General features: G+C 35.8%; 1 protein-coding gene across 6 annotated transcripts in view; it reads right to left on the bottom strand.

Annotated features, from left to right (window-relative positions):
* The window catches only part of PTBP2 (polypyrimidine tract binding protein 2), a 48,462-nt gene that overhangs the window by 6,530 nt on the left and 28,492 nt on the right, over window positions 1-13,440 (bottom strand). For all 6 annotated transcript variants that reach the window (XM_053950087.1, XM_053950088.1, XM_053950089.1 and 3 more), the window contains 3 exons: window positions 12,512-12,676; window positions 12,325-12,435; window positions 5,627-5,822 (listed from right to left, as the gene is read on the bottom strand). In XM_053950087.1, the coding sequence (XP_053806062.1) occupies window positions 5,627-5,822; window positions 12,325-12,435; window positions 12,512-12,676 (472 nt within the window). The remainder of the gene's footprint in view (window positions 1-5,626; window positions 5,823-12,324; window positions 12,436-12,511; window positions 12,677-13,440) is intronic.

The raw sequence follows: 13,440 nt of genomic DNA, 5'->3' as shown, positions 1-13,440 counted from the left end.
GCAGACAATACCACTGTAAAGTCATCCAAAGAGTTGTGAAATGGGTTGGTAAAGTAATGTAAGAAAAATGTAGAAAATTTTTTTCAGATCAAGTCTGCAAAGTTATGAGGTACAAAAAGTACTTTCTATTCAAATAACCGTTATTGTGCAGCAAAACTTGTTTCCATTGCCCTCCAAAATGCTTGAAGTGTCTAGTTTATCAAGATGGTCTAAAATAAATGTTGATTAAATCAGTAAGAATAAACACTAATTGTGCTCTCTGCATCATTGCATCCTTATTTCCCATCATCAGTTGAGAGACATTCCTCACTTCAACTTAGTGCTTGACTAAATCCCCAACAGTGCAGTTGGCCAAGTGAAGAGGTTTACACGTCTCTCACAGCCTTAGCATGAGGTGGGGAGGCAACCCTCTAAATTCAAGATTCAACATGCTCTGTGGCTTTAGTAATCCAGTTCTCTGAAGAAGCCTCAGTTAAAGCTTCAGTTGTGGCTTTACATTTTCTTCTTCAAGGAAACTCGGACCCTGTAGAGAAATGCTGGTTTTGTCTGCTCAAGTCACGGGGGTATGAGTTGAATGCGCTACTCCCAGGATTCAGGAAAGGATCTCGTGATACATTTGCACGATACATAGTTTATATAGGAACAGCTTTATTGTATTTGATCAACATTGCCATTTGCACATCATGCAGGGTTCAGTAAAAGAGCACTCTTGTATCAAAATACTTTTCCAGGACAGTAAAGCATGACAGATCCCCACCTGAAGGAAATACAACTTATTATATACTAGGTCAATAGCAATCACTTAAGTTTTAGAAAATGTCAAGCTACCAGGACTTACTAGAGCATATCCAGTCTTCTAGTATGTCTAGACATCTCTCCCTAACCTTAGAAACTTTAAGCCAGTCCTGTATTTTTAGGAATAAAGGAATCTAAAGAAGACTAGTGAAGTTTTTATGGTTCTTTCCATAGCTGGGCACAGCACAGCCAAGTAACTCATACTATAAAAGGCAAAATTCTTCATAGCATCAGACTATCTCAAGGACATTCTTTGGTCCCACAGAAGTTAAAAAACAATGATTAATTAAACACCATTCCTAAAAGTATTTTCAATTATTACCCTTCAAAATTGTCAGCAAGAATCTCAAAAAGGGGCACTAGTGGAAAGTGCTAACAAAGAATGCCAGCAATGATAGCAAGGGATAAAGCTGTGCGAGTCCTAAGCCCAACAGTGTATTTGCAGCTGTAATATTAAACAAATATCTAAACTGTGAGTAGCATATATCAGTATTTGCTTTTTGAAGTAGTTCTTATATAAAATATTTTGTTTGTTGTTGTTCAGTATAATACAGCTGTTGTTTATCCAAAGCTTTTTTTCTGTGACATCTGTAACTTTTTTTGGGAGGGTGAAGAGGAGGGAGACTATATCTATTGTTTCATATGTGAGGTAAAAAACAGAAGAAAAAAATATTGCCTCTGATCATTCACTTGAAACCAACTCATTTTGTCCACTAGTAATTTTCTCCTTCTATCAAAAAACATTAACACACATTGAATATTGGCCAGTTTACAGAATGAAAGATTTCTGAAACCTTATTTTATCACAGGTGAGGATGTAGTAGATGAATGAGTGAAGATGCATGCAGGCTAGACCATCAATTTGATTGATATGTTTTTAACTGATTACTTAGCACACATGGATCTCATTTTTTGAAAAGCTCAGACAAATTACAAAGCCACAGCAAATAGCTGTGGAACAAAATTCTTGGTCTGCAGTCTCCACTGTACTTTGATTTGCTATTCTGATTTAAGCAATTAAAAGCTTTTTAAAAAATAAAAATAAGAAGAGTTTATATTATCAATAAATTATCAAGTAACACTGTTTAGGATTTGTATGAAACTATTTAGAAATGTTATCTACGTTGTCAATATGATCAACTAGTATTAAAAATCTTTGTCACTAGCTTTATTTTAGTTGCCAACAACTACAGATAACAGGCATTTGTTTTCTTCAAAATATTAATGAAAACATACAAATATTATATACCTTCTTTCTAGCCTTTTGAGGCCTTTTCCTCAATGAAGTTAAAATACAACTTATCACATTATTTATTCCCTCTCAGCTTATCCTTTTGTGTGACTTCTGAAATGCAAATTGCTAATGCTATTTTCATAGTAGGTAAATTGAAGCTATGCTAAAAATATATTATCAACTTCTGTGAAAACCACAGGTATTAGTAATCATCTTAATGCAGGTAAGCAAAACTGACCAAGAACTGGGTTATGGACCTGTTATGAACCCTTTTCATGCCGCTGTCAAGTAATCACCATCTACTTGTACTGACTAGTTCCTGTCCTTCCTCATATGGCTTTGGGGGAGCCAGCAGATTAACAGCTCTGCTTAACAGCGCACAAAGCTACAAGAGCTACATCATAAAGTTACATTTATTGAAGTGGAGCATTGACTTCACCCAGAAGGAAACCAAGGTACGTTTGGTTTAGAATTAGTGCAGATTTAAGCACTAAGACCAACAAGATTTACATCCTGTCAATAAAACTCAAGCCACAAAATTGTGTTGAACCTAAATCTCACTTTTGACATATGGATTACAGTATACTCTTAGAAAGCCAACAACACAAAGTTGCACCCAAGTTTTGTACAAGTTTGCAGCATATAAAAGTGTAACATAAGCAAAAGGAAGAAGTGAGTTCTTACTGCATTTTCTGTTGGCAATCTCATGATATACATATAAAAGATCAGCTACAGCAAGAATTTTTACAGCAATGCCACATGTCCATCTCATGGTATTCTTTTTGAGCATGGAAAAGAACCTGAAGAACAGCACACTAAACTCAAAATGGAGCTCCACTCTTTCATGGGGAAATATGCCCTCTGGGAATCACATGAGAATAAGGCACAGCAGAAACTCAGTATATGCTGAAGACATCTTTATCAACATTACAGAAAAATTCTATATTAAACAGAAGGAAATAAGCATTAAGATTAAAAAAATTAGAAGGAAGATTCCTGTTATCGTTCTGCCATACTTAACACATCAGAGTTTGCCAACCTCCATGACTCTCTGAACTTCTAAGTCTTCCCATGCTTCTCCTTTATGTATCTGAATAAATACAGCTATAAATTGTATGCACAAGCAATCCATTCTGGTTTTTGGTATTTTTCCATCCTTTGTCCTCTTATTTATTACATCATTTATATTTTGTGCCTTTTTACACAGTAAGCAGCCCAGAATGAGAATCCTGTTCTTCCATATTCAAACAATCACCATTCCCATTTTGACAATTATCCTAATGACTAAGGCACCAACAGTACTATGGAGTCTTTTTTCAAGTTCTGTAAAAACAGCAAATAGTCAACTAGAAAAAGATGAAAAATAACAACAAAATCCCTGTACTAACCATCCCCATTTGACAGAGGATGAAGCGTTAACAATATACCAAGCTCACCCAACTGGCCAGGAGCAGAGTATGAAAATGTACCCAACTCCCTTAAGTCTCTTTTGAAACAATGAATGTTTTTACACAAGAAAAAGCCAACATGATATAAAATCTCTACTGTTCATCAAAATAAACATGAGTGACTTCACCAATGCTGAAAATCTTTCACAGCTGCAATGCAAGTCAATCAGGTTATGTACCATTTATTTTTTACTGCTTAGGAAAACAATGTATGTATGGAGGTCTACCAAAGGAGAACAAATCAAAATATTTAATTAGTTATTGTGACTGTCATCTTCATAATTTTTTTAGAAATTATTTTCAATATACATGGAAGTGAGCGATTAAAATTAAAATGTTAGAAAACTGTAGTTTTGCAGACAAAAATCTGAAGTATCTAAGTGATTTTCAGGTCTAATGTAGTAGATCATAAAGTCCACTTAAGTCACTTGGATAACTGTAGAAAGTACAGTAACCCCAATTAAATACATCCATAGTAATGCAATGATGCAAGCATCCACAGAGTGTGATTTCACCATGCCAAGCAAATTAAACCTGTTAATTTGATGCATGCTCTAAGTATTATATATCCAAGGAAATAGATTAGTAAGCTTGAGACTAGAAATCAACTTCTCAAGATTCAGGAAAATGTCAAAACTAGAGTTACACAAGAAAAGGCATTTGGCATTTTATAGCTCATGAATTTTTACTCTCTCCTCTCCTAAATCCCTAATATTGTGGGTCTCATTAATAAGCAGCTTTATTTTGCTTTTGTCTACTTAGTACTCATACTGCAGCCCCATGTCTATGCTCTAGTCATTACAGGCTGACAAAAGAATTACTAACTGCCTCAAGGGTGTTCCTACAGCACTCATCTCTATGGTGTCAAACTTCTACATGAACATTCATCCACCTTCCCAATCGAAGCATGAAATGAAAGATTGCAATTTTTAAATTATGGGAAGTTAAAGAGATAAAAGAAAATTAACTTTGGCTAGTTTTTTTCTGAGACTTTCGATTCTTACAGTATATTTTTACTTCCCAAAACTTTTGCTGTAGCTGCAAGTGATACTGGAAATGTAAAGTCAAGTGCTCTGGAATTTGGAGGAATTGATTTTGTGTACTTTACAACTAGATATGAAATACATCCCTCAAGTAACCTGATTTCAGAAAACTGGCAAATGCAGTGCAACATTCAGTAGCCCTAGCTAAAATATTTACCTCTTCCTGGGTTCACATCATTCACTAAGTGCCTTCTATCTTTCTTAAAAGAGCAGAGGCCCCTCTCTCCAAGAGTGACTCAAACTTACTTCAGTTTGGCCCAGACTGTACAAAAGAACATGAAATTTATGTTGTTCTTACATTTTCTTCAGAACAAAAATGGGAAGTTATCCAAGAAAGAAAAAAGAAAAAGACTAAGTGGGAAGAACAATGATCACAACATAATAAATCAGCTTGTATAAAAAATAATGATTCTATATCTGAGTGCTATTACATTTTAAAGAGTGAAAGGTGTTCTCCCCAAAAACCAATTTGACAGGAATAGGAGTATGCATTGATTATTTTGGTAATAGTCAGAAGACAGATATAGCTGTACCTTTTTCAGAGAATTTCACCAACTTCTGATGAACTCAAAGGCAGGATACACACAACTCTTATGACTAGAAGTGCAACTACAGATTTTTTCTTTTATTCATGGAAACTACAGGTAGCACCATAGAGTTTGGGTATGTTAAGCAAAGAGCATAATCTTTCCCCTTTGAAGGAAACCAGCAAAATGTTAGTTTCATAACCTGATATTACAAATAACCATTAGCATGAAGAAATCATGCAAATCATGTTAAGTCTCTCTTACAAATCAGATGGGAAGGTGGGCAAGGTGGCCATAGACAGGAACATATGGAAGAGGGAAGGACAGATTTTGGGATACAAGCTGAACTAACTTGACTTTTTCTAGTACTTTGTGCATTTGTCATTTTGTCAAGCAAGTTTTCATTAATTTTTTGCAGTACTTCTAAAGACAATATAACTATGTTACTACAATTCAGATCACAATATAGACTGAATCGTGAATGGGCCTTTGGACACTATTGTAATTCAAATTGTTAGAAGGATTAATGAATATTTTCATGAAGGGGCTTTGCAAAACAGAAGAAGGTCAACATCATACCTAGAAGAGAGGTCTCCTTGGCAAATGCTGCAGCAATAGCTGGGTCCAGTGTTGGCTGTCCGTCGCCAGATGGAAGGTCAGGACGAGTGTAGTCCCTGCTTTTATCGTTGTTGTACTTGACATTCAAATTCACCAATTTGGAAAAATCAATTCGTAGGGTACAGCAAGCATTATAAATATTTTGACCGTCTAAGGCCTGAAAAAAAGATCACAGTTTATTTAAAAGACACACAATACCAGTTGGTTGCACAAGTTTGGGATTTTTGGTTGCTTTATTTTAAACAAGGTCTAGCTTAAAACCAAATAAATGCATTAACCTCTCAACATGATGCCAGGAAGCTCAATGTTCCCTTCTTACCTAGAAACTGTTTTTATGCACCAAAGTGGCAAGGGACATTTTAACACTGTCAAGCTTAAATTCTGTCTGTCGAATACTGCTAATTAACCTGCATTCCATAGCACAGCTTAAAATCAGACATAATGCCAAATAGATTGCTCAAAGAAAAAAAAAAAAAAAACAAGAAGAATCTTACATGGAAAATTGACTGAGAAAAAAAAAATCTAGACTTCACTACCATGTTAGACAGCCATCTGTTAAAGCATAATACATACATTATTTCTGCATACTTTCCTTCTCCCTTTAAAGGTAGTTAGCACCAAAAGTGAGAGAAAACCAACTTTTACTGCTAACCTGATGTTACTAATGCTCTTTTTTACAAGTCCCATTTTCACAATTAATTGGTACTTCTTAAAGAATGTGTATTAACGTGACAACTATTAACTATGAAAACACTTTTTAAAAAATCCAACATATATAAACACATATATATATATGTGTGTGTGTGTGTGTGTTTCCTCCATCTCCCTTAACCATCAGGCAAGTCAATACCTGGATTTGAGGCCATTTACATTTTGGGCATATCTTCCTTTCAGTCAAAGCACTACCAGTTAAATATGGGAGATTTAAAAATATAGAAACTTTTGTAATAAAGGCAGTTTAATTCTTAGGGAATGCTAGGAAGTGATGATGCAGCTCATCTTAAAAATTAGCATTCAATCAATTATGTTGATCATTATGTTAAATATAACGCTACCATATAAATATATATATATATATATACACTGAAAAAAACAAATAAAGCAAATTTTCAAATACACACATTAGATCTTTTATTTAGTGTTTGGACTGAAATGTACCACTTCTGGACTTGAGCTAGCTCTTGCAGTTATCAGGGTTACATCGGCAGTGTACTTGCCAACACATCCAGGTTCTGGTAGGGCTTACTATTTTGAGCTAAGTGCTGCACAAACCTTGTGCCTGCTATTTTCAAACAGTGATGCATCTGGAAGCTGAACATCTTGCAGACACCCCTTTGCTAGCAAGGCTGTCCCCACAAAGCATTATCACACCTGACATCTCCAGGGCTCACAAAACCTCTTGAAAGATCTACCACCATTAGGAGTCAACGTAAAAGAATGTGTAAGTCAATGTAATTATTTTGCCATAGCTTGGAAGTTCTAAAAACATATAGAACAAAAAACTTAACTGGAAAATCTAAGCATTGTATCAACAAATAGCACATAAAGAGAAACTCCTATGTTTGAAATTCAGCGTAAAAATGCTTTATACAATATTTCAAAAGCAAAATTTACTGTTATTCACAGAACACAAGCTTACTAAATTAATTAATTCTGTATTGTTGGGGTGGTGGTGGGCACAACCATTACAGCATACACCACTTGCTAGCTCTTTTATACATGGTGACAAAGCACAATCCAAGACTCCTGATGGTATTTGGGAAAATAACACTTGAACACTTACACCTAAAAAAGTTTACATTGAGAATCTGCCATCACTTTTAGAAGACTTCTTACCTTCTAAAATCCACTACAATATGGACTAGAGGAAGGTCCAAATTATCCAGCCAGAGTCTACTTACTGTCAAATACAATGCCACTGCCCAGCAAGGGAACACTCAATCCCATGATGAAGAAAACAGGTATGAACAAGACTGAAAGGCTGCCTTGTTTAGCTTTGTCTGAATCACAAGACCCAATAAGATTCATACTTTACCTCTGTGTGGAGTCTGTAGAACTACTGACTTGTGGCTTGCAGAAAGCTGCTAAGTTGATGAAAATATTTTATACTTAAGTAGTAAACCAAGATATATCTGTGTTTGTAGTTGAAGAGTAGCCAGTGTTTTAAGGGAGCCATATAAGTAACTAAAACTTCTACTGAAACAGCAAAAACTCCTCTTTCTGCCAGAATCAAAGTGACCAAAAATACATATAAAAGGTACTGCACAAGAGAAATCCCTTGTAGTTGGGAGGCAGATGGGCTGAAAGAACATCCTGAACCAGAAAGGAAGGAGATGCACTCTTAATAAACACTGTAGTCAAACTCTAGGAAAGGATTCAAGCGCCAGAATAAAAAAAATCCCCTCACCCCAACCATCTCTACCAGCAGCATCAGGCACCTCTAACAATGCAAGAAAGATTCTCACCAACCAGCATTTTTATCAAGATTAATTGTTCGTATCTAAAGTCACAAATGTGAATGTGTCCTGAGCTCTTGGCAAAAGAATGTGCAACAAACCCTCAAACACTGTTCCTCTCAGACATCCTGAAAAACATGACACCAGCTATTCACTGCTAGTGAATGTACATACAAACATCATCTCCAAGAACTCTAGTTACTGCTAATAAACTTTTCTTCCTAGTATTTATTTCACATCTGATACCATACCACACCACACATGGGCCAAACCAAGGAGATCAAGAATCATGAGACCTTCTACAAATGTGAGTACCATTCTTCATCTTGCCTGTATCAGCAAACCCAAAAAAAGAAACCCAAGATTTTAGAAGGGCATAAGAGCTAAAGGCATAAAAAACCCCCAAACCCAAGGAAGCAACACTTACAAAACAAACTCCAGCTCAAATAAATACCTCAAAGTAACTAAAGGTCATATGGTAAGTATCTCTTGGGAGAGATATGTCCCAAGTGCATCCTACAGATCTGTGCATCTAAATGAAAGTAATTTCTTTAGAGATAACTACCTTAGAGACAAGAAGTTTCTGTGGCTAAGAAGTGTATGTAAATACATTCTGTTCTCAAAAATTAACATATTTTATGTGTAAAGAACCTGTTATTGCACTTCCTGGGCTTTCTGATACAATGCAATCCAGCACTCTCCTGTTTACCTGAACACTACTTATCATTTCTGAGTATAAATTGTGCTCTTTAGAACTAAAGATGTCCAGAATAGCCCTGCAGCTCAGTATCCTATCTGAAGATGTCCGTTCTTCCATTCTGCCATAACTACCTGAAGTGCCTGTTACATATCTGAGGGCAATGCAGACTGGCAGAAATCTTTTGCAGACTGCTACCAGCACAGAGCTACCCTGCAATTGTGAGTCAAAACAACTGGAAAGATGTCATGTGCAGTTAAACCTCACTGGAATCTTTGAATTATGTGCAGGCCTAGGAAGGATCAATTGGCCAACTGTAACAGAACCTCTAGTGATATTTTTAACCTGTGCTGGGTCAAAATGACCAGCATACACTGTATATGAGCCTCAGTTGATTGTCTGTAGAGGAGTCATTAATAACTGTTAATATCCATGATTTGGCAAGAATACTTTCAGTACATTTGAACGAAGGCAAGTACTCTGAATTAGCCAGCTTCTCAGTCAGAAATACCAGCACTCTCATCTCATGGTATACCAAACTACTGGTGTTCAAATATTTAAGTGTGGTGCTTATGCTAAGAGTACTCATCATTTACAATGAAAATGGGCTATTATAACACTGAGATGTCTCCATATGCGTACAGACATCTCCAGACAAAGCCTTCATTAGCAGAAGCACAGCAGTTCACTGTGCTCTACTCTTGCCCATTCTCAGTTACATCCTCCACTCCTGGCTAGACTGGTGCATCATACAGAACCTGAAGCTCCCAGTCTTCACCCAAGGAACCCTTAATGATCCAACCTGAGGGTGGTGATGAAACAAGTATTGGCGGAGCCACTATCTACTTTCACAGGAAATGAGTTTCTTACAAAACAAGTGGAGCAGGAATGAGATTTTTCACTAGCTATCACTTGAGTTTTTCAAATTGTTCTTTAACTTCCTTAATAAGTCTTCAATTTCTATTAAGGCCATATTCTGATTTCCTGGGAAGAGGGCCACCGTAAAATTAAATTTCCCTATTATCTTCTACAGTAACTTGGATGGAAAACAAATTGAAAACTTTACTCATTTACCAAGTGCTTGATCTTGAACTCCGTGCAACATAATTGTAGCCACCATATCATCTTGCTTCTACATCCAGATGTGTTTAAGCTGAAGGGGTGTTTTTCCTATCACCTGACTATTTCTTTCCTTTAGGTATTTTTGTTCTGGTGGCACTTCATGTTTTATCACAGTGGCTTAACCATAAGAACTCTATTTTACTCTGTTTAGTTTGTGAGGGTAGTGGGGAAATCAAACCTTCCTTCCAATTCAGCATCCTTTAGTAATTGCAGTACTTGTACTACTCTTAACATTTTGTATATTTATGCATAGATTGGTTAAAAAATGAAACTATAAACTTAAGACCATTTCAATTTGAGAATAAGGCCCCAGGCTCTGACAATGACTGTACATAAAGCTTATTTAATGAAGTTATTCACACACACGCTACAAGTGAACAGGTACCCTAATCAAAACACGCAAAACTGGAGGAACAAATACATGCTTTTTTTAACACCAATAGAGTCACACGACCTAGTATCAGTTTGGCTGAAGTCAACAACAGCAAAAGATTCTTAGATTCCTTTCTCACTTTTACATACCTCATCCTTTCATTTGTAACTTCTTTATAATATAGACCTAGAATTACACTGATCATTTTCATATCACTACAGTCCATTTCGCAGATGTCATTTTTCCATTAAATTTCCTGATAATATACATTACTCAAAATATGGGGTCAAAAGATTTAACACTTGATGGCACACTTTGCATCAGAAAAGCACTTTAAAAGCAGCAGTAACATCTACTACTGAAAAATGGCTTTCCAAACACAAGTCAAGCCTGAATTACAACCTTTTGTAACAAATACATTTAGAATCTATCGAATATTTCAAATATAAATCTAAAGGTCTACAATTGATTTCTGCAGAAATTGTAGGTTATGATGTAGTTTCTGTACCACTGTTTTAAACCTGCAAGGTCAATCCCATCCATACAAATTCTTATGTAGTATAGTGATATATTTGCATCTCTCTCTACTCTGGGGCATGATCTAATATTTGATATTGTTTCAACTATGAAAAGGACATCGCTAATTTAAATTGTGTTCCAGATCTACAGGTATTTCCAGACTGCTTTTCTGGAGTGGATTATCTTAAAGTGGACCACCATAAATCAAGCTGCAAATTGTCTCTTTTGTCTTGTTTTCCTCAATAGCATGAAAACTTAAACTCTGCTTTTTGAAAATATGTTCAATTTCTTTGTGATTCCCTGTCTTGACCATCTCACAGTTCTTAAATCAATGCCCAGTCTTTCATTTGGTGATAGGGACAAAAATGACCACCCTCCACCACTTAACAAAGTCTTTATTTCAATACATCCCTCATTCTCTACAACAGAAAATTAAGCCCATTTTTTGTCTTTTCTCTACCAAGAGGAAAATTTGCCAACTTAGCCTGAGGTGTGAGCTTTTCAATTTTGTGAAGTTCTCAGCTAGTCTGTCATCTACAGGCAATAAGCACTTTCTATGCTGCCAAGCAACACTTAACCAGCACATCAATTTTAATCAGCCTTCCTCAAACTCAGACTGCATGTGAAGGTTTGAAAATACAAATTAATTCCATTTATCTCTTGAAAATTATAATAATAATAATAAAAATCTCACCTTCCCCTTTGGTTCACCTTTTCTACTGCCACAAATGTGAACATATGCCATTCAATTAATTCAAACCATCTGGTCTAGATGACATGCTGTTGATCTTTGCCATAATTTATCCATAGGCTCTCTCCTGCTATAATGAATAAAACCAGCTACCTGTTCACTTGCCTCTCCTACCCAATATAGGAGAGTTTCCTATAAAACAAAAGCAAGATCCTGCGCACCCATCACTGCTGCAAAGCTTCTTCACAGTCTGGTCACCTGAATAAATTGTACTCTCTCTTCTGGGCATTTATGGTTACAAATAAGTTTAGATATTTTTTCTTTTTAGGATACTGTAACTAAATAATTTCACAGATCTGTAACTAATCCACAAATCACATCTTTGCACGGACACTTAAAGGTACCTGCCAACAACAATCCAATAGGGTTACTAAATTTGCTGCTTACAGTGAATTAATTATGCATCACCATGACATCCTACATTCTTACTTCTGGTTGACATTTTTACTATTGCAGTCTTGCGTATTATTTCATCTCTGTGCAGTCTTACTATAATATTTGTTCATACAAATGTCTAAAATATTTTAGACACAGTATCCATAAACATACTATCATTAAACACTGATTTCACATGGTATAACAACTAACTTCCACTTTTTTTTTTTTTTTTTAATCTCAAAGAATTCACACACATGGTAGAGGAGTACAACACATTGTTATGGCAGTACTCTGTTACATCAACATTTTACTAATACTGAGAGTACAGGAAGATCTCAAGCCTTAAAAGAGAACAATACTTACTTGTTTTGCTTGCTGTGCGTTTACTGGATCACCAAACTGCAGTAAAGCTTGAAACTGGTTATTCTTTGTGAATGTGATTATCTTCAATACAGCACCAAATTTAGAGAATATCTGCCAAAAACATTGTACAGTTTTACACATCTGTTTCTCCCAATCATAGCTCAAGTTAAAGTGAAATTTGACTTACCTGATGAAGAACATCCAGGGTTACTGGATAGTACATGTTGTCAATAATTATTCTAAGTACTGGACTCTGAGCTGGAGTCACTGCACTCTCACTAACAGTGGTCCCACTAATGGGAGCGTTTGATGCCTGCACAGCCGTCACTGCCTGAAGAACAGCTTGGGCTCGCTTAAAAAAAATAGGACAAAAGAGAGATTTTCTTAATGTTAATTAGAAATATTAATATAGTTAACTCCAGAAACACAAAATAGTCCACTTATTTAAAACTCAGAGCTACAGACATAACACAGTGTTAAGTGCAATGCAGTCTGACTCTGTGAGAAGAGCCAACAAAAATGAAAACAGCAATGAATCCTTATGTCACATTAAGGAGGGGCTTCAAGCGGCACCAATATCAATCTTTCTAGTAGAAAGCTTATTGTTCTACTAGTAAGGATAAAGACAGTGAGGATTTTGTAGGTTTCAAGATTCTTTCCTTTACAGGAAATAAAACTAAACTAACCCACAAACTAACCAAGAAAAACCCCAACCCTATAGAAAGCAGAAGTACTGATCTTACATTCAAAAGATTGTATCTCAGCTAACATTTCAATTATGTAGAAAGTTCTAATAGGAAGGGCTAAGCTAACATGTCCAAACTTCTCAGTTTTAACACAATGAAATAATACACAAGACTAACAAATGTCAGAAAGTAGTATCCAGAGAGGTAAACAAACTGGTGTCTGTTATCCACCCTCTTTTATAAAAAGAAAAACAAAATCCTCTCCACATATGGGTTTTTTTTGTTTTTAAAGACAAGTAGGATTTTAGAAATTCAAAGGTAACCACATGATACCACAAAAACACACATCTATGTAACTACTGCCACTGCCAAAACTGACAGTATCAGAAAGATTAATTTCTTTTTCTGAGAAAGAAAAAAGTGCAGAAAA

Source organism: Vidua chalybeata, chromosome 9 (genome assembly GCF_026979565.1).
Source record: "Vidua chalybeata isolate OUT-0048 chromosome 9, bVidCha1 merged haplotype, whole genome shotgun sequence".
Classification (NCBI taxonomy): Eukaryota; Metazoa; Chordata; class Aves; order Passeriformes; family Viduidae; genus Vidua; species Vidua chalybeata.
This window is presented reverse-complemented; position numbering and strand designations above follow the sequence as displayed.